Consider the following 25,718-nt stretch of genomic DNA (forward strand, 5'->3'; position numbering starts at 1 on the left):
GGTTCACAGATTATCTACAAAGCTTCGCCATGCCCCTCGCTTCCAGTTTCATTCCTCTTCCCTGTCCCCCACAATAAGTCCGAGATAGGGTCACAACTGAAACAAGATGCTGCCTGGCCAGATGAGTTCTAGCAGCACTGACCCTTTTTTCCTAAACCAAGCATCTGCAGTTCCTTGACTTCGTGTACAGAGAACATGAACCTAGAATCCACTTGCATTCAAGTTGCTAAGGTGTTTTAAGATTTATCTGCCCTCCGAATCAGATGACCCATCTAATTGCTGTACCTTATGGTATTGCTTGTGTGTTTGGCAGAAACAAGGAAGATGCTGGTTTACAAAAAAAAGGGGCGGCACAGTGATGCCACAGTACAGTTGCTGCCTTACAGCGGCAGAGTCCCAGGTGTACGTGACCGCCGTGCGCTTTCTCCGAGAACTTCTGTTTCCTCCCACACTCCACAGACGTACAGGTTTGTAGGTTAATTGGCTTGGTATAAATGTACAAACTGTCCCTAGTGTAGAATAGTGTTAATGTAACGACAGATGGCACAATGGGCTAAGTGTTCGGCTGGCAACCGGAAGGTAGCTGGTTCGAATCCTGCTTGGAGTGCATACTGTCGTTGTGTCCTTGGGCAAGACACTTCACCCACCTTTGCCTGTGTGTGTCCTTGGGCAAGACACTTCACCCACCTTTGCCTGTGTGTGTGGATGTAATTATGTGAAGCACTTTGGGGTCAATGCAAGTTGACTAAAAATGTGCTATATAAATAAAGAAATTTAATTTAATTTAATGTACGGGGTTTGCTGGGTGTTGCGGACTCTGTGGGCTGAAGGGCCGGCTTCCCCGCTGTAATTCCAAACCTAAATAACTACAAACTAATCCAAGGTGCAGAAGAAACTCAACGAAGGAACAGGAGACATTTTGGGTCTGGACCCTTCTTCGGACCGATTGTGGAGGAAGAAAGGTGGGAAATGCAAGGGGAAGACAAAGCCTGGCAAGTGACACGTGGATGCAAGAGAGAGAGGTTTATCATAGGCAGACGGTTGGCAAAGGCCAGAGCTGAAAAGTATAAAGTGTAAGAAAAGAATAAAAATATGCTAATTGCCAGTGTGTTACCCAAAACTGGAGAATTCAATGTTCATACAGTTGGGTTTAATTTAAGTTTAGAGATACAGCACGGAAAGAGTCCTTTCGGCCCACCTTGTCAGCACCGACCAGCAATCCCCTAATACTATCCTACACACACGAGAGACTATTTACAATTTTACTAAGCCAATTAACCTACAAACCTGTAAGTTTTGAGTGTGGTCGGAAACCAGACCACCTGGAGAAAATCCACGAAGGTCACGGGGAGAATATACAAACTCCAAACAGACAGCACCCACAGTCAGGATTGAAACTGTATCTCTGGTGCTGTAATGTAGCAACCCTACCACTGGCCACCATGCACACGTGGGTTGTAAGCTACCCTGGCAGAATATGGTGTGCTGTTCCTCCAGTTTGCCTGTGGCCTCACTCTGGTAATGGAGGAGGCCAAGCACAGAAAGGTCAATATGGCAATAGACAATAGGCACAGGAGTAGGACATTCGGCCCTTCGAGACAGCACCGCCATTCAATGTGATAATGGCTGATCATCCACAATCAGTACCCCATTCCTGCCTTCTCCCCATATCCTTAGAGCTCTTAAAGATCGTGGAGTCTATCTAACTCTCTCTTGAAAGCATCCAGAGAATTGGCCTTCTGAGGCAGAGAATTCCACAGATTCACAACTCTTTGGGTGAAAAAGTTTTTCCTCATCTCCATTCTAAATGGCCTACCCCTCATTCAGAAACTGTGACCCCTGGTTCTGGACTCCACCAACATCGGGAACATGTTTCCTGCCTCTAGCGTGTCCAATTCCTTAATAATGCCCTCTCATCCTTCTAAATTCTGGAGTATAAAATCCCAGCCGCTCCATTCTATCAACAAATGACAGTCCCGCCATCCCGGGAATTAACCTTGTAAACCTACGCTGCACTCCCTCAATAGCAAGAAAGTCCTTCCTCAAATTTGGAGACCAAAACTGCACACAATACTCCTGGTGTGGTCTCACTAGGGCTCTGCACAACTGCAGAAGGACCTCTTTGCTCCAATACTCAACTCCTCTTGTTATGAAGGCCAACATGCCATTAGCTTTCTTCACTGCCTGCTGCACCTACATGCTTATTTTCAGTTACTGATGAAGGACCCTCGTATCTTGTTGTACTTCCCCTTTTCCCAACTTGACACCATTCAGATAATAATCTGCCTTCCTGTTTTTGCCACCAAAGTGGACAACCTCACATTTATCCACATTAAACTGCATCGGCCATGCAACTGCCCACTCACCCAACCTGTCCAAGTCACCCTGAATCCTCAGTTCACACTGCCACCCAGCTTGCACCCATCTGCAAATTTGCTAATGTTACTTTTAATCCCTTCATCAAAATCATTAATGTATATTGTATATAGCTGCGGCCCCACACCGAGCCTTGCAGTACCCCACTAGTCACTGCCTGCCATTCTGAAAGTGACCTGTTAATCCCTACTCTTTGTTTCCTGTCTGCCAACCAATTTTCTATCCATGTCAGTACCCTACCCCCAATATCATGTGCTCTAATTTTGCCCACTAATCTCCTATGTGGGACCTTATCAAATTTCTGAATGTCCAGATACACTGCATCCATTGGCTCTCCCTTGTCCATTTTCCTAGTTACATCTTCAAAAAATTCCAGAAGATTAGTCAAGCATGATTTCCCCTTTGTAAATCCATGCTGACTCGGACCAATCCTGTTACAGCTATCCATATGTGCCGCTATTTCATCTTTTATAATTGACTCCAGCATCTTCCCCACCAGCGATGTCAGGCTAACTGGTCTATAATTCCCTGATTTCTCTCTCTTAAAAAGTGGGATAACATTAGCTACCCTCCAAGCGACAGGAATTGATCCTGAATCTATAGAACATTGGAAAATGATCACCAATGCATCCACAATTTCTAGAGCCAATTCCTTAAGTACCCTGGGATGGAGAATGAGAAGAGGGGTTAGAATGGTTGGTAACCAGGAGACTCAACAGGTTTTGGTGGACAAAGTGCAATTGAGGTGGTCACCTCGTCTACATTTAGTCTCACCGATGTAAAGGAGGCCACATCGGGAACATTGCTGCATATGAATTGGGTTCCCCAGTTCACATGTATTGCGGTGCCAGAATCTAGAGGTAAGTAAGGTAGCTGATGAAAACATGGGGAGAAAGCACAGGTCACCGAAACGGAAAGCCAAGATCTGAGAGGTCTAGAGCTGGAAAGGCACAAGAGCTGGAGAGGAAAGGTACAAAATGATTAGGTTGGATCATCAGTATTTCCATATATACTGACACTGTAGGCTCAAGGGGATGGCTTGGTCAGCTAGCTATTGATTCTGCTCTATGTAAAGGTGAAATACGAGGCCAGCCAGGCATGCAGTATAATAACTGGATTGACAAGGATCAGAAAGCAAGAATTGGTTCCAGTTAGTCAGAGGCAAGGCTGGAAGAAAGGTCAATCCTCTAATGAATTCTACACAAGGATGACACACACACACACACATATATATATAAATATCACATAGGTCATCCTTGTAATATAAATAAATATATACATATATACATACACATATACATACAAATATATACATACATACACACACACATACACAAGGTGTTTAAATAATGTGAATTTAAAATGTAGAATTCCAGATTACTGGTTTAATTCATTAACTGAAATCTCAATTTGAAAGAGGCAAATATCAAATGTTTAAAAAATACAATTAAGTTTTTCATGATAATTACAGGCAAAGAAGAATTTTACAACTGACTACTGGTATCACAAAATTAAACTGTTTTGCTAGTTCATGAAGTGCTGAAAGCCTTGGCATTTAGAATGAAGTACTTTGAATCAAGAACTTGGATCAAGTATCAACTTGCATTGCATCCGTTTGACCATGATTCTATGGGTTTATAGAATCCCAAAGCTCACCTTTCAAATCAAAGCTCACCGCTTGACCTGTTTTTACAAAATGTTAAATGATCAGCTCGACATAGATTACCAAACCTACACCAAACCCAAACCTATTAGGAGCAGACACGGGCATTCGATCCAATTTGAGATACCAGCTACCAAGACAGATGTGTACAGCAATTCATTCTTCCCCGCACAATTAAAGCATGGAATAGTCTTCACCCTAACATACTCAACTAGACGCAACTAAATTTAAGGTAGCTCTTCTTTTCTAAGAACCCTTTTTTGCTTAAGTCCACCCTCCGCCACCTCCAGTTTAAATTTGGAATATTTTTGGAGGACCCAGAAGAACTGAAGACCCACGTCCTTGGCACTGTACCCTTTTCCAATTAAACTTAAATTGATGCACTAAATTTGACACAAACCAAGAGATTCCTAATACAGGCAATACTTAAACATTGCTTGTTTAAGCATTTTTGCCATTTTGCCTTCTGTATTCAACACGTTTTCAAGATTAAAACCACCACTTTCAAAAAAACGTTCAGAAACGATATGCTCAATTGACTCACCAATATAGTAATCTTTACTTCACATTACCTGCGATGTTCTACCTTTCCAAAATGAATTGTTTCAGTTTTTCTTAATTTGATATGCATCTCCACGATTTGCTGGTCTATGGCCTCAGTCTTCATATTCCCTTATCACCGTGATCACTGTTTCACTTTCCCAGACTCAAATTGTACAACTTTAGACAACTCTGCATCTGAGCAGACAAGTCCACGTGATACTGGCTCATTTTGTTAGGATATCCTGACTTGTTAAACATGTTCTGCAGCTCTATTTCATTTTCCCATTCGTGTTCCTAACTGCCCTGATTAATCCGTCAACCAGATCCCCAAAGGCAAACCCATCGGAGATGTACTTTGTTCTCTCCTCCACCCTTAAACACAAACCAAGCTTGTTTTTTATCTACAATACAATACAATACAATTTATTGTCATTGAGGCTCAAATGAAATTCTGTTTCCACAGCCATACAAACAAAGACAATTCCTAGACATACATACAATTTAGTTCACACAAACATCCATCACAGTGAACCCACTGTGATGGAAGGCAAAGTCTTTTCTCTCCCCTGTTCTCCATGTCTCTCCCGATGTCGAAGCCCCAGGCAGGCGATGATAAGTCCCACGGCCATTTTAGGCCGTGCCGGGCGATTTACGGCCCCGCTCCCAGTCTAGAAGTCTCGAAGTTGGAGCCCCCGGCGGGCGCTGGAATGTCCCACGGCCATGAAGCCGTGCCGGGCGATGTATAACCCCGCTCCGGGTCGTTCCAACCCCGTGACACGGGCTGGAGAAGTTGCGTTGCGGGAGCTCCGGGAAGCGGTCTCTCTCTCCCCCCGGACCCGCGAGCTCCCGATGTCCCAGTCCACCGGACCTGCGGCTGCGTTGCTGGAGCCTCCGAGCCCCAGGAGTCGAGTCGCAGCAGCGAGTCACCACCGCTCCCCACGCTCCGAGGCCGGCCAGCCCCACGATGGTGAGTAGTCCGCTGCTCCGCAGTCTCCCGAGTCCCCTGGTCGTTCAGGTTGGAGGCCGCTCCACGGTGCGAGGCCCCAACGACAACGGAGACCCGACAGGGAAAAGGTCGGGTCTCCCAGACAGGGAAGAGATTTTAAACGGTTTCCCCCTTCCCCCCCCCCCCCCTCCCGCCACATATACACATTTAAAACCAGTGTTAAAAAACACCAAACACTACATTTAACTAGACAAAAAATAAAAAAAAAGACAGACAGGCTGTAGGGGCCGCTGCAACGGGTGAGTCGCGCTGCCAAAATTTACATGTTCTGGGGAATCTTCAACTTAAAACATTTACTCTCTCTTCCCAGAAGCAACTGAACAGAGGTACTATCAGCATTGTTTTATTCATATTTCTACCATTTGTATTTACAAAGCCTAAAGACTGTTGTTGTATGAAAATGGAAAATGAAGATATCCTCCACCCACAGCCAGGCTCCTGTAATCTCTACTTTCCTTCTTAAATAAAGGAACATTAAATACTCTCCAGTGCTCTAGGTGCTCATCTGTAGCTAGAGAAGATACAAAGATCTTTGTCAAAGCTTCTGCAATCTCTTCTGGTCTCACAATGACCTTGGATCCCAACACGTCCTGAGGATTCAGACTGAAGGGTCTAGACCCGAAACATCATCAATTCCTTCTCTCCAGAGATGCTGCCTGTCCTGCTGAGTTACTCCAGCATTGTCTATCTGGGGATTTAACCATCTTAATGCTCTTCCAAAGCCCCAACAATTCTATTTTGAGACATGAAAATGACACCCTCCCGACTCTTAATCTCAAACTGCCCTTGCCTATTAGTATTCTACACGCTGATCTCACGGTCCTCCATCTTGGTGAATACAGATGCAAAGTAATCCAAACCCCAAATGTCACCTACCCATGATCTCCAGAGATCTGCCTCATCTGCTGAGTTACTCCAGCACTGTGCGCCCTTTTGTGCAAACCAGCATCTGCAGTTCCTCGTTTCGTACCTTGCATGCATCCCCGTAGTCTAAGCACAAATGCCCTCCTTTATCCTCAAGTGATCCTCCCTTCTTCCTGGGTACCCTCTCGGTTTTAATATAGGTACAACAATCTTTGGAATGTTATTTAATCTAAGTTGCTAAAGTCATTTTGTTGCCCCTTTTGGCCCTTCTAATTGCCCACTCGAGTTCCTTCTGCATTTTTTCATATTCCATCAAGGACATTCTCTTAAACCTTGAATGCACTTCATCTTTTTGACCACATTTACAACCTCTTTGGTCATCCAAAGTTCCATTATTTTGCCATCCTAATCCTCTCTCCTTACTGCAACATGCAAGTTCTGAACCAGATGTGGATGACTCAGTAAATGCTTCCAGTGTAACCTCCTGTGCTCCGACAAAGTTGTAGTTTGTCTTACTCCAATTTAAAACCTTCCCGAAAAGTCTGGCCTTCTCCCTGTTCAAAACAATTAAAAAACCTGGAGCTATGACCACCATCCTCAATATGCTCTTCCTCTGTAACACCAGTCACCTGGCCAGTCTCATTTCCCAACCCAAGGTCCAGTATGTTCCTTATCACATTCAACTATCCACATAATGTATCAAGAAACCCTCATGGATACATCTCTCAAATTCTGCCTCTCGGAGCCTTTGATACTGAGCAAGTCCCACTCAATATTGGGGAAGTTTAAATCATACATTAAGACATCACGGTTGCTTCGGCATCTTTCATTTATCTATCTGTACATCCGTTCCTCCATCTCTTACTTGCTATTGGGAGGCCTATATTATAAGCCTATTTGAGTGCTTACACCTTCCTTACTTCCAAGCTCAAAATCATTCTCAAGTACCAATCTAGGCTCCAAGTTCATATGCTTTCTCCACAATATTCCTTGTATTGAGATAACAGTTTAATCCTATGGGCATCACCAAATTCCCTGTATCAAACATTTAAGAATGCTTTAAATACAAGCTATGCCACTGTTTGAATTAAAGAAATTTGAAGTTTTACCTTAAAATACAGAATATACTTCAGATGTTCTGACTCCCACACCTCCTAACGCTCAAAATTATAAACGGATATCATGAAGGAACACTGCCGATACTTCAACACTGAATTCTTCACACATAGCGTTAAATTAATTTCATAATTCAGTAGTTACAATTACAAGCAATGTCAGTTTATGTAACAGAGAATACAGAATTTCACGTAACTGCAGTAGCATGTAAACAGCTTGATGGCTTGATTTAAATAACTTGATTTATAGAAATAGCAGAAACTTATAGACTGCAATTACAACTCATTTGACAGTTTTAATTCTAACTGATAACATTTTTGCGTGTATGACAATACCTAAAATACTATATTAGTTCAGTGAAGTAGACCACAGGAAAATTGCACTTTTAGTAAATTGACTTATGGCCAACTATATATTGATCGAAAAACTGCTTCTCATCACAACTATTATACAAAGTTTAGACAAACTTATAGAAAACATATCATGATTACATTTTTAACTCCTTACCTTCCAATACTGCAGTTGTGGTCCAATTACATCTGGCAACCATATACCGGCTCATTTTTACATCTGAATAATTGCAGAATCCAGTCAAGCCTTCCCATCCCCAACCCTCCACTTCCTAGTTATTTCTCTTTACCCAAATGAAATTTGAAACAGATTAAAACAAATCTCATTACTAATAATGAAGATTGAATACCTTTCGAGTCAATATTTAAAACTAATCATGTACATTCTAATACAGAGCACATTCAGCACGGAATATCCAGGAGCACCAAGCCCAAAAATTCGCAAGAAACTAGATCTAAAATCCCTGACGTTAAACATGAGTGCACCTGACCAATGAACACTGAAAAATGCCTACACCCAGTTCAGCCTCAAACCTGTACACATGGGATGGGTGGGTCAATTCTTTAATGTAACCCAACCTTGTCAAAGTAATCCAACTTGGTCTGTCATCACTATTAACTGTACATTTAACAATGAGTATTCTTGCCCAAGGCACAATGATCCAACTATACTTAGTTCACAGCAGCTATCAAGATGAAGAATTCAACCTTTTTACTATAAATGTTAAGCAAAGCCACATGAAAATTAGTAGATCTCACAAAATTCAACCTTAGCAAATGCTTCCAAATTTACAAATCATGTTGCACCTATTATCAAATCAGATTGCATTGACTAAATGGCCTAAATTGGTTAATCATGACTATATACAAGCACAACCCAATTTGAACGGAAGTGTAGAATTCTCGCCAGCTAGTCTCAATCCTCTGCCCATGCCCACTGAAAGTCCAACAAATCTCTTCCTTTCAGATAACCCAGTTTCCTTTTTAAAGGAAAGTACCAACCAAGCAGTGCATTCTATTACCATTTACTGTGCCAAACAATTTATTTATGTAATTATAACCATATAACAATTACAGCACGGAAACAGGCCATCTCGGCCCTACAAGTCCGTGCCGAACAACTTTTTTCCCTTAGTCCCACCTGCCTGCACTCATACCATAACCCTCCATTCCCTTCTCATCCATATGCCTATCCAATTTATTTTTAAATGACACCAACGAACCTGCCGCCACCATTTCCACTGGAAGCTCATTCCACACCGCTACCACTCTGAGTAAAGAAGTTCCCCCTCATGTTACCCCTAAACTTCTGTCCCTTAATTCTGAAGTCATGTCCTCTTGTTTGAATCTTCCCTATTCTCAAAGGGAAAAACTTGATCACGTCAACTCTGTCTATCCCTCTCATCATTTTAAAGACCTTTATCAAGTCCCCCCTTAACCTTCTGCGCTCCAGAGAATAAAGACCTAACTTATTCAACCTATCTCTGTAACTTAGTTGTTGAAACCCAGGCAACATTCTAGTAAATCTCCTCTGTACTCTCTCTATTTTGTTGACATCCTTCCTATAATTGGGCGACCAAAATTGTACACCATACTCCAGATTTGGTCTCACCAATGCCTTGTACAATTTTAACATTACATCCCAGCTTCTATACTCAATGCTCTGATTTATAAAGGCTAGCATACCAAAAGCTTTCTTTACCACCCTATCTATATGAGATTCCACCTTCAAGGAACTATGCACGGTTATTCCCAGATCCCTCTGTTCAACTGTATTCTTCAATTCCCTACCATTTATCATGTACGTCCTATTTTGATTTGTCCTGCCAAGGTGTAACACCTCACATTTATCAGCATTAAACTCCATCTGCCATCTTTCAGCCCATTTTTCCAAATGGCCTAAATCACTCTGTAGACTTTGGAAATCCTCTTCATTATCCACAACACCCCCTATCTTGGTATCATCTGCATACATACTAATCCAATTTACCACCCCTTCATCCAGATCATTGATGTACATGACAAACAACAAAGGACCCAACACAGATCCCCGAGGCACCCCACTAGTCACCTGCCTCCAACCCGACAAACAGCCATCCACCATTACCCTCTGGCTTCTCCCATTCAGCCACTGCTGAATCCATCTTGCTATTCCTGCATTTATACCCAACAGTTTAACCTTCTTAACCAACCTTCCATGAGGAACCTTGTCAAAGGCCTTACTAAAGTCCATATAGACAACATCCACTGCTTTACCCTCGTCAATTTCCCTAGTAACCTCTTCAAAAAATTCAAGAAGATTAGTCAAACATGACCTTCCAGGCACAAATCCATGTTGACTGTTCCTAATCAGACCCTGTTTATCCAGATGCTTATATATATTATCTCTAAGTATCTTTTCCATTAATTTGCCCACCACTGAAGTCAAACTAACAGGTCTATAATTGCTAGGTTTACTCTTAGAACCCTTTTTAAACAATGGAACAACATGCGCAGTACGCCAATCCTCGGGGACTATTCCCGTTTCTAATGACATTTGAAATATTTCTGTCATAGCCCCGGCTATTTCTACACTAACTTCCCTCAATGTCCTAGGGAATATCCTGTCAGGACCTGGAGACTTATCCACTTTTATATTTTTCAAAAGTGTCAGTACTTCTTTTACTTTGAAACTCATAGTATCCATAACTACTCTACTCGTTTCCCTTACCTCACATAATTCAATATCCTTCTCCTTGGTGAATACCGAAGAAAAGAAATTGTTCAATATCTCCCCCATCTCTTTTGGCTCTGCAGATAGCTGCCCACTCTGTTTCTCCAATGGACCAATTTTATCCCTCGTTATCCTTTTGCTATTAATATAGCTGTAGAAACCCTTTGGATTTACTTTCACCTTACTTGCCAAAGCAACCTCATATCTTCTTTTAGCTTTTCTAATTTCTTTCTTAAGATTCTTTTTACATTCCTTATACTCCACAAGCACCTCAATTACTTCATGCTGCCTATAATTATTGTAGATCTCCCTCTTTTTCCGAACAAGATGTCCAATTTCCCTTGAAAACCAGGGCTCTTTCCAATTTTTACTGTTTCCTTTCAACCGAACAGGAACATAAAGATTCTGTACTCTTAAAATTTCCCCTTTAAATGTCCACCATTTCTCTTCTACATCTTTCCCATAAAACAAAATGTCCCAGTCCACTCCTTTTAAATCATCTCGCATCTCATCAAAGTTAGCCTTTCTCCAATCAAAAATCTCAACCCTAGGTCCAGTTCTGACCTTCTCCATAATTATATTGAAACTAATGGTATTGTGATCACTGGACTCGAAGTGCTCCCCAACGCATACCTCCGCCACCTGTCCCGTCTCATTTCCCAACAGGAGGTCCAGCACTGCCCCTCCTCTAGTAGGTACCTTTATGTATTGCTGCAAAAAACTATCCTGCACACATTTTACAAACTCCAAACCATCCAGCCCATTTACAGAATGTGTTTCCCAGTCTATGTGTGGAAAGTTGAAATCTCCCACAATCACTACCTTGTGCTTACTACTAATATCTGCTATCTCCTTACATATTTGCTCTTCCAATTCTCGTTCCCCATTTGGCGGTCTCTAATACACCCCTATAAGTGTTGCTACACCATTCCCACTTCTCAGTTCCACCCAAATAGCCTCCCTAGATGAGCCCTCCAATCTATCCTGCCAAAGCACTGCTGTAATATCTTCCCTGACTAGCAATGCAACACCTCCACCTCTTGCCCCTCCAATTCTATCACACCTGAAGCAACAAAATCCTGGAATATTTAGTTTCCAATCACAGCCCTCCTGCAACCATGTTTCACTGATCGCCACAACATCATACTTCCAGGTGTCTATCCAGACTCTAAGCTCATCCACCTTTCTTACAATGCTCCTAGCATTAAAATATGCACATTTAAGAAACCCCCCGTCTCTTCTTCTCTGTTTATTTCCTTTTTTTTCTTTCTCCTCTTGTGTCCGAGTGCTTCCCTTTTCTGCTTCCTGCCTCCCATTCTGTCTACTAGCTTTCTCTATTCGAGTCCCTCGCCCCAACCATTCTAGTTTAAAGTCTCCCCAGTGACCTTTGCAAATTTCCCCGCCAGGATATTGGTCCCCCTCGGGTTCAAGTGCAACCCATCCTTTCTGTACAGGTCCCACCTTCCCCAAAAGAAGTCCCAATGATCCAGAAACTTGAATCCCTGCCCTCTGCACCAGTCTTTCAGCCACGCATTTATCCTCCACCTCGCTCCATTCCTACTCTCACTGTCGCGTGGTACAGGCAGTAATCCTGAGATTGTTACCTTTTTGGTCCTTTTCCTTAACTCTCCTCCCAACTTAGAATGAAGATACGGCAAAAAAGCTTTAGTTCTTAACCCTTCCTCCAATGAAAAATATTTCATCTACTGCCTCTATAGTTGAACCATTTAAAGATTTAAATATCTTCCAGGTATCTTAATTTCATGTTCCATTAAGAGCAACCTCACCTTCCCCATGGGGTCCAGCCACAACTAAAGTTCCTCATTCTATGCATTAAAAAATCTTTCAACCTCTGAAGCTTTTGCATCCGTTATAATATGCAGCATTAGGCATTAGACAATACTGAAGTGTGTGCATGTGCGGGGCCTTTCCAGAGTGTGCGCATGTGCCAGGTCTCAGGCCGGTGAGGCCTGCGGAATCAGCGATATTTTCCAGATGCTTTGAGGTTATGTATTACAGAAATTAGTTGCTTAAAACTTCAATAAAGTTTACGTAAATTACGAGTAGCGTAAAAGTTTCATTTGTCTCACAACAATGACCAAGTCATGCATTACATAATGGTATGTTATAACTTCCTTGCTCTTGTTGTTTAGATCTGAATTTTAAGCTTCGATTCTCAACCTGTCCCCCATACTCAAAACCTATTACTTCAACCTGCTCTTGTGCACCCATTTAGAGAGCCTATTTTCATTCTTTCTGCACAACATCTCGGCATATTTGTTGCCAACTATTGATTTATTTTGAAGGTAGACACAAAATGCTGGAGTAACTCAGTGGGACAGACAGCATCTCTGGAGAGAAGGAATGGGCAATGTTTCGGGTCGAGACCCTCCTTCAGACTGCAGTCTATTTTGATCTATTTTAGTAGCTTGACTTTTACCATCCTCCTCACACTTAACACTTCCAAGTTTGGTGTTGTGCGCAAACTTGAAAATTGTACCCATTCAATTCAAAGTCATATGTATCATGGATGGCAGCTACTCCAACGCAGAACTCTGTAAAGCAACAAAGTAGACTGGAAAACAAAGCCATTTCTTATCAACTAATCAGTTTACCAACTATGTTGTCTTTGCCCCTTTTAATCTTTGAGGTCAACCCGATAATATGGAATCTTATCAAACACCTTTAAAAGTCGATATTTGCCATGTTGATTTTACCCATATATTTCCTTAAACTATTATTTTAGACAATTTATCTTTAAATGTATTTTTCCTTGACAAGCCAAGTCAGGACTGTAAATTCTATCTCCACTCCAAGGCGAATGACCTGTTTATTAGTCATAAACAAAAAATGCTCAAAAAAAAGGTCAGGAAGCATATGTGGAAAGTGAAACAGTTGACATTTCAGGCTAAAGAGCCTTTACTTGTGCCAAGAAGAAACTGTAAGCTGGTGTGAGTAACAAAGAAGGTGGGAAGAGTACAATGGGGGAATAAAAAGGAATATCTGAAAGGGTCATGGTGGCCATTTTGGTTCTCATTTTCTGGTATGTGGTTATATGCTTGCCTCCCAACTGCGACTTTCTAGCCCACAGGAACCACCCTCTGATGGCTATTTGTTTGGCGGATTGTGTTCAGGACCTCCTATTTTCTCCCAACAAGCAACAAGATATCTGAAGAAGGGTTTCGGCCCGAAACGTCGCCTATTTCCTTCGCTCCATAGATGCTGCTGCACCCGCTGAGTTTCTCCAGCAATTTTGTGTACCACCAAGCAACAAGATATATTTGAACTGTAATAAAAAGAAACTGCAGATGCTGGTTATATCAAAGATAGATAAAACGCTGGAGTAACTCAGCGGGTCAGGCAGCATATCTGGAGAAAATGGATAAGAGACGTTTTGGGCCAGATTTAAAGTGTCGCAGGCCACTTTAATCCTTAACTATCAATAGTTAGCCCATTAGAAATCTAATTTGCACCTTTTGCTATAATTGACACAGCAGCCTCTCATTTGAAGAACACCAAGGTATTCAGCACTTTAGCCTTGATCTCTGGTTCCAGGAGTCCATACCTTGGTGTCTGATCAACACAATTTTTCTATGCCACCATTTCAGTTCACATGTTGATATAATTTTTCTGATGTTTCTTTTAAATTTGCTGCCAGTTGCGTCATGTGTTCATTATCTCATTTTTTTAACCAAGACTGTGGCTGAGCACATACGTCCATTGACAGCAACAAGTGTGATCCCTACAGAATCGTTTTTGTGACTTCAAAAGTTCACCACTTAATGTTATGAGATGGAAACTCGCAAAAGTTTGCCATCAATAAGCAGTATAATTCTGTACTGATGGATTTACAGTTTAAAAGTTTAAACTACGCAGCATCTCAGCATCCATAATCCTGAGGGAAAGATTTACTCCCAGAATAATATATACGTCCCATTTCCAACCCTGATTTCGAGGCAGGCACCACCGATTCCAGATTACCCTGCCTGGGACTTGTTTATTCTTGTATTTAAACACGCAGGAATCAAAATAATTCAGGAAGATAGTTGGAATAGGATTAGGAAGGAATACATTATAGGCACTTTGCTGGCATACACAATGTATACAAATAGCAGCCACTTACGAGGCATCTTGGCTGCCGTCGCGAGGCTTCACCACCGGCCTCCATGGCGCTTACCCAGGCCCAAGCCACGGGCTCCGCCGGCCGCTCTGGACTCCGACCCGCGAGACCTGGCTCCTCCTTCCGACCCGCGAGACCCCGGCTGGGCCCCGACCAGGGCTTCCACACGGCCATCCAGGAGGCATCGAGACCGCAGTGCCTCGATAAAGGCCTCTGGCAGTGTTCCCAGTCCACAGCCTCCACCCGTCGGGAAGCATTCAGAGTATCTACCGAATCCATAGTCATGCTATCAAAATGTTGCAGACTAAATGGAATCAGGTCATAGGTTTTATTCAATACCTACAACAGGCTGAATGAAGGATTAGATAGATCCTTTATTGTCATTCAGACCTTTCGGTCTGAACGAAATTATGTTGCCTGCAGTCATACACAGAATCAATAATAACAAAACATACAATAAACACAAATTAAACATCCACCACAGTGAGTTCACCAAGCACATCCTCACTGTGATGGAGGCAAAGTCTTAGATTAGGAATCTGACAAATTATTGAAAATACCCATGCAATTTACAACTTGATTTTGTTGCATTACATACCCTTTTAGTCTGTGATTTTTAGGAATTGTATAAAAATGGGAAATTTTTATACAATTTTTTTAATAAGCATTGTGATTTAAAAAATTAAATCTCAGGCATCACTACTCAGAACAATTTCACCTTTGTGGGACTAACCCCGAAAACCAGCTTAGTTGACATGGACAAAGGCCCTTTTTCATACTGTGTAATTCTATGACATTATTCTCTCAAGTTTCACAGTGTAGGTGTCACTCCAAAGTTATCTAAACTCATCAGAATCAACTTATCTAAAGTGAACAATGAGCCCCAAGCACTAAGATTTATTTAAAAAAAATTACATTACATCTTTCTTGGCCTTTATTAAAAGCTTACTCAAATCAACGCTCCCTCTGCCTGGTAATTGAAGCTGAACAAAACCCCTTCATAATACCCCAAGCAGAGCTTCAGGTCTTATCTGTGTTCCATCATTGCCACCAACTTCCATCTGTTACACCAGACTCAAAAACCACATGATCTATTTATACAGCAGACGTCACATTAAATAAAACTGGCCTATCATTTTCCTTTTTCTACACCTCTGCTGCCCACATTAGCACATGCCCCATAGCTCCAAGTTCTACTTTTAACACCTAACAATCATATTACACTCTGTTTATTATCAGCTGACCATACAAATCTCAGAACAATTCTTAGTTCTTGGACTCTTACTTTGAACAGTTCAATTCTGCCAACCACACCAGGTGCCCAAGCTGTGGAACTCTCCCTAATTTTTAAGCTACTCTTTAGCTTCTTGCAGACTATCCCAATTTGGTGCATTAATGTTGGCATCGTAGCAGGTTCAAGTGTAATCCTTTAAAATACAAAATAAGAGAAGCACTACAAGTTCTTGTCAAAGGCCTGTGGTTGTTCTAGTTTGCATCAAATTACAAGCTCATGGATTTGAAAGTAATCATGTGAAATCATAAGTGTCAAGCAGTCCTTGGGAAGTGGACCTTAAACCCATGATCTACTTTGTGTTAGAGAGCTATCACAAGGCCACAGTGGACAAGGCCACCCTTTTGGCAAGGAGGAGAGAAAAACAGATTACATTTCCCTCAAATTGCCCTTGACAGAATGAAATCAAACCCGTCCAAACAGATTTCAAACCAGTTCATACATGAAACCAAATTAGATAGCAAACAGATTGTGTTGAGTTTCAGGTGCATCAGCTTGCTTTTGACAGACAACCCACGATCTCAGCTACGCATTTGGTACTCTTTCAGATTGAGGTTTTACCAGATTGTGCCAAGCAAGATTGTGCTTAAATTGCAGGTAATCAGAAGGCAACAAACCAAGGAAAAACTGAATTCCTTAACTTAATCACACAATGTCTTAAGATAATCTCCAACCCATCATAAACTAAAGATTGGTGGAATGAATAAAAGTGACAGCTGCATCAATGGCTAATGAAGCTGGCAGCTGAAACAGACAGTGATGTTGAAGTTACCTTTTAGCTTGCTTGAAGTAGTCAACTGTCTTGCAGACCTTGGAACAGATCCTGAAAGAACCTGGCTTGGAGTGTTCCCGTTTCTCCATGGTCCTATAAATTTAAGAGAATAGTTTGTAAAATTAAGCCTCACTGATAAATTAATGGTCAAGACAAAAATGTGCAAGAGTTTTTCTAAGCTCTACACAAAAACAGTTCAACACAATTGGAACGAGCTTTCTGCATTGGAAGATTTATTTGAATTTCTGTTAAACAGTAGATTAAGGAACAAAGCCCTTTTATATTACTGAAAAGCACATTCCTGACAGAACAACACTTGGAAGTTTTGCCTCCAAATAATGGCCCTTTACATGAAGCTTTTTACAAAAGTTCTTTTATATGAAGATCAATATGAATGGTATACCCGGCCGTGTTCTAAAAACCTGTGCGGACCAACTGGCGGGAGTTTTTACGGACATTTTCAACCTCTCACTTCTGAGGTCTGAGGTCCCCACCTGCTTTAAAAGGGCATCAATTATACCGGTGCCCAAGAAGAGTAAGGTGACGTGCCTCAATGACTATCGACCAGTAGCACTAACGCCGGTGGTGATGAAGTGCTTTGAGAGGTTGATCATGGAGCAAATCAACTCCTACATCGACAAAAACCTGGACCCACTGCAGTTCGCATACCGCCACAACAGATCAACGGTGGATGCAATCTCGCTGGCCCTCCACTCCGCACTGGACCACTTGGACAACAAAAACTCATATGTCAGGCTGTTATTCATTGATTACAGCTCGGCATTTAACACAATCATCCCCTCCAAACTGGTTACCAAACTCGCAGAACTGGGTCTCTGCGCATCCCTCTGCAACTGGATCCTCGACTTCCTCGTCCACAGACCACAGTCTGTTCGTATTGGTGGAAATGTGTCAGCCTCAATAACAATCAGCACCACGGGAGCACCTCAAGGCTGCGTGCTCAGCCCCCTGCTGTACTCACTCTATACCCATGACTGCGTAGCGAACCACAGTGCGAACTCCATCATCAAGTTCGCTGACGACACCACTATTGTGGGGCGTATCACTGATGGGGATGAGTCAGAGTACAGAAGAGAGATCGAGCAACTGTCCATATGGTGCCAGCGCAATAACCTGGCCCTCAACACCAGCAAAACCAAGGAACTGATTGTGGACTTTGGAAGGAGTAGGAGGGGGACCCACAGCCCCATTTATATCAATGGGTCGATGGTTGAAAGGGTCAAGAACTTCAAATTCCTGGGGGTGCACATCTCTGAAGATCTTTCCTGGTCCGAGAACACTAACGCAATTATCAAAAAAGCTCATCAGCGCCTCTACTTCCTGAGAAGATTACGGAGAGTCGGATTGTCCAGGAAGACTCTCTCTAACTTCTACAGGTGCACAGTCGAGAGCATGCTGACCGGTTGCATCGTGGCTTGGTTCGGAAATTTGAGCGCCCTGGAGAGGAAAAGACTACAAAAAGTCGTAAACACTGCCCAGTCCATCATCGGCTCTGACCTTCCTTCCATCGAGGGGATTTATCGCAGTCGCTGCCTCAAAAAGGCTGGCAGTATCATCAAAGACCCTCACCATCCTGGCCACACACTCATCTCCCTGCTACCTTCAGGTAGAAGGTACAGGAGCCTGCAGACTGCAACAACCAGGTTCAGGAATAGCTACTTCCCCTCAGCCGTCAGGCTATTAAACCTGGCTCGGACAAAACTCTGATTATTAGCAACCACTTTCTGTTATTTGCACTACCAGTTTATTAATTCATGTGTGTATATATTTATATCATGGTATATGGACACATTTATCTGTTTTGTAGTAAATGCCTACTATTTTCTGTGTGCTTAAGCAAAGCAAGAATTTCATTGTCCTATACAGGGACACATGACAATAAACTCACTTGAACTTGAAATGTGATTGATCTTAAGGATACAATCACGGCACATTGTGGAAATTGCGAAGTTTGACTTCTCTTCAGTTTCAGAACTTAAAATAAGCCAATTTCTTTGTCAGACTATAGTTTACAAATAAGAAACAAAAGATTGCACATAGTCAGACAGCGTGGAAACAGATCCTTCAACACAACCTGCCCACACGAACCAACATGCCTTATCTACACTCGTCCCACCTGCCTTGTTTGGCTCATATCCCTCTAAACCAGTCCTATCCATGTGACGGTCTAAATGTTTCTTAAACGTTACAATAGTACCTGCTTCAACTACCTCCTCCTTTGCGAGGCAAATATTACCCCTCAGGTTCCTATCAAATCTTTCCCCCCGCTCACCTCACCTTAAACCTATGTCCTTTGGTTCTCGATTCCCCTACTATGTGCAAGAGGCTGAGCATCCTCCCGATCTATTCCTTTTACAGTTTTGTTCACAGCTGCTGGTGTCATGAGCAAACACAACCTGCTGGTGGAGCACAATGGGTCAGGTATCATCTTGAGGGGCAAAATGCTGGAGTAACTCAGCAGATCAGGCAGCATCTCTGGAGAACACGAGTAGGCGATGTTTCTGCTCACAACCCTTCGATACCAGGAATTCCTGATGTTGGTTGGCACAAGGAACTGCACAAGGCTCCCCCACCCAAAATGTCACCGATCCATGCTCTCCAGAGATGCTGCCTGACCTGCTGATTTACTCCAGCATTTTGCCCCTCAAGATGATACAGCAATTGTTAATCAGTATCGGCCATTCCTCGTGTTGTCATCATCCTGAAGTCACCTGTCCATTTCCCTCCTGTTTTTTAAAAACTGTGGTTTGCTATTGTATGTGCCCCTACATCGTTTTAATCCTAAATTAGAAGAGTCTAAAAGGATAAAGCCTTGCAGTTGCTAGAAATATGACAAGATAGACCCTTTGTCTTTCCCCGTTTTGATTAAGTGTCATGGACCAAATTGTTCTCTTTCCACATATGCTGCCTGGCTAGAGTGCTCCCAGCATTATCCTGCCTTTACTTCAACATTATGGGATTGGTAGTTATAAACACACACGAATGTCCAGGAACAAATTAAAATTCAGCTATGATAAATTGATCCAGTAATAAATCTTTAAAGATGGCTTCATTCAATGCAACACAGAATCTGTGCATCTATAGAACCCCTTTGGATTAATCAGGCCAGAATATGAAACAATCCATAAAAAGCCTGCCATTTTATTTGGGTCAGTGGCCAAATATTGACAGTGCTGGAGTAACTTGGCGGGTCAGGCAGCATCCGCAGAGAACAAGGAGAGGTGAAGTTGGGGGTCAGTGCCCTTCCTCAAACTCAGTCCTGCTGAGTTACTCAAGCACAGTCTTCTTTTGTAAACAAGCAACTGCAGCGACTTGTATCTAGTGATGAAATATCATTTTTTAAAATTTATTTTTAAATTTTTTTATTGTATGGCTGTATGGGAATCTCATTTCACTGTGCCATCTGGCACATGTGACAATTAAATGTATCTTGAATCTTGAATCATTGGCTTTTTAAACACCCAACTCTAGAAATTAAAACATTGATTCCTGGAATAATTACTCAAAGGAAGGAAAAGTAAACCATAACTAGCAATCGTTATTTATTACCACAAGCCTGTGGCAATAGGAGTGGTCAAGTAAAAATACAACAGTTTTCATGTGCATGGCAGAACTTAACTAAATGCATAAATCTTAGAATGGTCCAAGTCATTTGTGTCAAATTAAAAGAGAGCTTGTTTCAATTCTTAACCAGTGGAGCTGTTTACAGGCCACGTTACTTGCGAGCTACCAATAAGAAATTTGTCACACTCACCGATAGTTATCATGAAAGAATCCCAGTAAAAGTGATGTGCAATTTTACTTCAGTACCACAAACGCATACACAGGGTGGCAACATTCAGATCTAACACTACAAAGCAAATTGTTCCACCAGATGCTGAAATTCAAGTCACGTACAGGAGAGTGCATTTTGAACACAAAACTAAAGTATATTTCAACTACGTTCAAAGCATTTCTACCTTTGCATGGGGACTTAACGGATGCAGCCTTTATCACCGAAAAAGACTGTTTTTGAATATGATTGGCACATGCAGAGCGTATGCGTTCCCTTGAACCATCCCCGCGATGAACTGAAGCAACTGTAGCTGATGGAGAGAGAAAAAGTATGTCTGTTGAAGCATCGAGCTATTTTTGTTTACAATTATACACACTTTGTACCTGTACACATGTGACATCCTCAATCAAGTGGACATACAGGGATTGAAGAAACTTCCCCAAAGACCATCCATCCATTTGTTATAAATATACCACCATAATACATGATACATATCATGTATCTATACCTTGTAAATGGATCAACTGTAATCATGTATTCCCTTTCTGCTGACAGGTTGGCATTCAACAGAAGCTTTTCACTGTACCTCGGAACAAGTGACAATAAACCGAGCTGAACTAATATTGTTCAAGCTTCAAAATTTAACAGTTGCGTGGCAACAGACACATGCCCGTTGTGCAAAGTCACAGGGGGACATTTATTTTGCACAAACTACTGTATAGCCACTTAAGCATCACAGTACATTTTGATCCGAAGTTGGATTGCATTTCATTTATAAGGGCAGGATTTACCCACTTCAAACCTCCAGTATATTCAATTGAAAAAAATCAGCTTGTGTTGTACACAAGCTGTTAAAAATGACTACCTTCTCAATACATCTACCTTATCTCATCTTGTTCAAATAATTGTTTTGCATGCCCCGTTACCCTAAAACAGAATGGTATCATGCAAATTGATTTAGAAAATGTACCAGACAAGTGATAGCTATAGACTTGACCCAAGGCACAGTTTAACAATTTTCATTTCGGTACTATGGATGAAATAGTGCCACAAATGGAAGCAGCTATTGCTGCAGAAGTACAGGTCATGTGAGGAGGCAGTACCAGGGCATCATTCTGGATGTCAAAGATCAGAAATCATTCTGCCATGAAGTACCTCCCATTTGATGAAATTAGCTTGGATTTTTTATTTTTTTATTTTTTTATTTTTTATTTTGCAATAAGCTTCGCACAGATTTAATCCACAAAAGCTTAATACTTCTTTGCTGGAATGAGAGCATTGCTTGTTTACCCTGCAACCATAAGCCTTTTGCTCTGTATTGGAGTATTCGTGCAGTAAGCATTTCACACATTTCTGTCACCTGCTGTGGCTTGTGTGCATTGCTCAGAATAACCAGAAATAAAATGATGTTTATTTTTGCTTAACTGCCTTAAGGGCTTCAATTCAATCGCCACTATTGACATCACTAAATTAACTGGTCCCGGTGGAATCCATCCGCTGATGTAGTAATATTTTTCTCTCCCATCACACAAGAATGCATCTGCCTTTGTACTGCTGTTTGTCTCCCATCTTGCAGCTGTGCCAAGACTTCATTTTAGCATGTAAAATTCACAATTCAAACTACCAATGGTTCAGAGAACACATTAAGAAAAAAAAGACTGATGACTTACTTTTGAAATGCTGGTATTTAGGTCGAGCAATGAAGACTGCTAACAAAGGAACAATACAGAAACTATAAGATCCAATTAATAGAAAGGTCACAAACATGACATCACTGCGACTTCCTGAAGTGTTGGGAGGCATGAGTGTCGAATTGGAGAAAATATGTGGAGAAAAAGTCGTATGAGTGCAGCTTCGAAGTCCTCCTGATACAGTCATTGAAATAGTCCAAAATCAAGCAGTCGCAGAAATAACATTTCACCCTTGCTCATGCTGCCATCTCCTGCGCTGCCCCTCAGTGAAATAGAGTGGAAATAAAGTAATTTGCTCGGCATGCCTGTGTGCTGTGCTCCAGCTACACACGCACAAAGAGATGGCCAATCAAAAAATGGAAACAAAGAAGCAGCATGTAGAATACAAGCTTCCTTCGCCGAAAAATTGCATTCACACGCATTTATGCTGCATTCCTGTTGTTTATTTGCAGAGCCACGAATTGAAATGATGCAGATTTGTATAGTGCACACTTTGTGAATATTTTCATGCGTATTTTAATATTTTTGTTGGAGAGCACTGAATCACTCCTATACACACACACTAGTTAGATAGCCTTTGTTCCAGGGTGCTGCTGTAGAAAGCTGTTCATTCTTACAGCACAGTAGACATGAGCATTTAAACCAGTGACACCAGGAAACAATTAATTTCATGAAATCCTTCTCCATTTCAGCTGGACACTGTCAAACAATTAAATACATTAACTTGACAGCAAACGTCATCTGACACTCCAGGCAGATGCGTATTTCATTAGGCAACACGAATTACATTATCAAATGTAGAGCTATCTGCAACGTTGATCAAGTACTATATCGCAATCTATTAAAGTACAGAAGCTATTTGGCCCACTGTTCCTTTTGATTATTTACCATCAGTGCCCCAGTGTTGAATGTTATTTTAAATCTGCTTGAAACTGAGGCAACACAATTCAATTCCACTTTATTTTAGGTAATCCTAAATTAGCAATAGCTTCAGAGATGGATCAATTCGAATTAATATTTTTGCAGAATGAATTGTCTGTAAGTTTGGATAGACCATTTGCTTTTTCCAGTTTAAAGATTTGTGCTATAGCAAGTTTATGTCTGCATTACTTAAGTTCCACAGTCTTGTCCATGTATTAAAAATTAGTGCCAAGAATCAATGCATTTCAAGATATAAACATAAAAAATTGCAATATTGTAACAATTGTTAAAATCTTGGCACCAGGGGGCACTGCATGATGGCCGCCTCGCCAACAGTCTCTGTCTAGTTTTTTTTTGTTATTTTTATTGTGTTTTAAAAGTTTGTGTTAATGTTCTCTAGTTTGTTTTATGTAGGGGGAAAATGTTTTTTCAATCTCTCCGATCGCCGGAGATGCGATTGTATTCCGGATTGTATCTCCGGTCGCTCTACGGCCAAACAACATGGAGCTGGAGGCCTTGTTCGGGACTGATTTTGAGCCCCACTGCGGGGCTGTGGACATACCATCAGAGCCTATTCATTGCCTGGGATTTCACCATCGAGGAGCTCGCAGTCTCGGGTAGAGACCGATGTCGGGAAGCTCCATATGATGCAGAAGATTTCGACCAGCCCCGATTTGGGGTCAAATCGCCCGGCACGGGAGAGCTGAGATCCCCCCCCCCACCCCGGTGCGGGAGCTTGATTGCCCCAACGGGAGGGCCCCAAACACTGCCAACTACGGGAGCCATGATCATCCCGTCAATGGAGGGCTCGAGGTCCCCGACCGTGGGAGAACGAGAAGGGAAGAGATTGAACTTTTTTTTCGCCTTCCATCACAGTGAGGAATGTGGAGGAGTCACTGTGGTGGATGTTTGTTAAAATATATTTTGTTTGTTCTGTTGCTTTTTATTGGTATGACTGTATGGCAAATGAAATTCCTCGTCTGTTGCAAAACATACTTGGCTAATAAAACATGATTATGATGATTATGAATTTCCTGCAGAAAAATCAAAAGCTATGGACATTGCTAAATTTCAAAGTATTTTTTCCAATACGTAGGGCACAAGATACTTGCCTTTACTACTGTAAGTGCTCCGAACACTGTGAACTGACACACCACTGCTGTTTGATGACAGGCTGTTGACTCGTTTTAATCCAGAAGTTGGAATGGGCAGCTTAGAGTTGAAGGTGCCTTTCACTGTTTTACCGCCCAAGTTTGGAGTGGCTTTAATTGATCCAAGCCTTGGTTTTGTGTTATTTGAAGCAACCTTGTGTTCATCTGGAGGAAGAATAAAAAAGTGTAAACTGCAAGAAGTTTAAACGTCATCTTCAAGATTTTGCCCAAAATGCAGTCAGGTAACCAACCCATTCTACCAACTAGAGAGCAGCCCTGAGCTGCTATCTACGACATTGGAGACCTTTGGATTATCTTTGATCAGACTTTTCTGGACTTCATCTTGCACTAAATGTTATTCCCTTTATCATCTATCTGTACACCGAAAGGCTCAATTGTAATCATGTATTGTCTTTCCGCTGACTGGTTAGCATGCAAAAGCCTCGGTACCTCGGTACACATGACAATAAACTAAACTCAAACAACGAAGCCTGATGGATTTACGACAACAATATCTAAATTTAGACATAAAATTCCATCTCTGTTTTTCAGAGATTGATATAACGCAGTGCAAAACACAAAATCAAATGCTATGATCAACCCATGCTCAGTTTAAGCTCTGCCCATTTTGAAATCAAATTCCAAAAGTCTAGGGCTACACCAAATTGGACAAAACATCTTCAAACGTATATTTATTTGTTTGCATTCCTTCCATTAATTCCCATAATGAAAACTCAATTTGACAAGTACTGCAGATGCTGGATTCTTGAACGAAACAATAAGTGCTGGAGTAACTCAGTGGATCGGGCAGCATCTCTGGAGGACATATGGTAGCTTTACAAGTCTGAAGGGTCCAGACTTGAAACAACACCTGTTCAAGTCTGCCTGACCTACTGAGTTACTGCAGCACGGTTTTACTAATGATTTAACATTGGGGAATTTTTCCACTTGATTTTCATTACTTCTATTTGAATACACTAATTTTAGCAATTGTTCATCCTTAATTCAATATTACATTCCTTGCATAGTCAGAATGTTATCCTCTTAGAAAGAGATGCCAAGTAATATCTAAATCCATCTACTTAATTCATATTGTTATCCTTAATATTAAAAACTGGAATAATCTCACACTATCTTCCTTGATTTAAGTAATTAATTGATATGAAAGTCCTCGATAATATGATAAAAAATAGTACATCGTCCGAAAGGAAATTGTGATCTGTTTGCAGACTCATACATAAATGCAAAAATCTCACTAATTTGACAAATTAGACCAGGTTTCAATCAAATAAACTAGGACAAAGTTACTGGAATCACTGAAGGCACAGGAGGAGCAAACAACATA

General features: G+C 41.5%; 1 protein-coding gene across 3 annotated transcripts in view; it reads right to left on the bottom strand.

Annotated features, from left to right (window-relative positions):
• The window catches only part of mtus1 (microtubule associated scaffold protein 1), a 148,950-nt gene that overhangs the window by 64,228 nt on the left and 59,004 nt on the right, over nt 1-25,718 (bottom strand). For all 3 annotated transcript variants that reach the window (XM_033029476.1, XM_033029459.1, XM_033029467.1), the window contains exons 4-6: nt 24,335-24,538; nt 20,795-20,920; nt 16,815-16,907 (exon numbers count right to left, since the gene is read on the bottom strand). In XM_033029476.1, the coding sequence (XP_032885367.1) occupies nt 16,815-16,907; nt 20,795-20,920; nt 24,335-24,538 (423 nt within the window). The remainder of the gene's footprint in view (nt 1-16,814; nt 16,908-20,794; nt 20,921-24,334; nt 24,539-25,718) is intronic.

The sequence above is a fragment of the Amblyraja radiata genome, chromosome 1 (genome assembly GCF_010909765.2).
Source record: "Amblyraja radiata isolate CabotCenter1 chromosome 1, sAmbRad1.1.pri, whole genome shotgun sequence".
Classification (NCBI taxonomy): Eukaryota; Metazoa; Chordata; class Chondrichthyes; order Rajiformes; family Rajidae; genus Amblyraja; species Amblyraja radiata.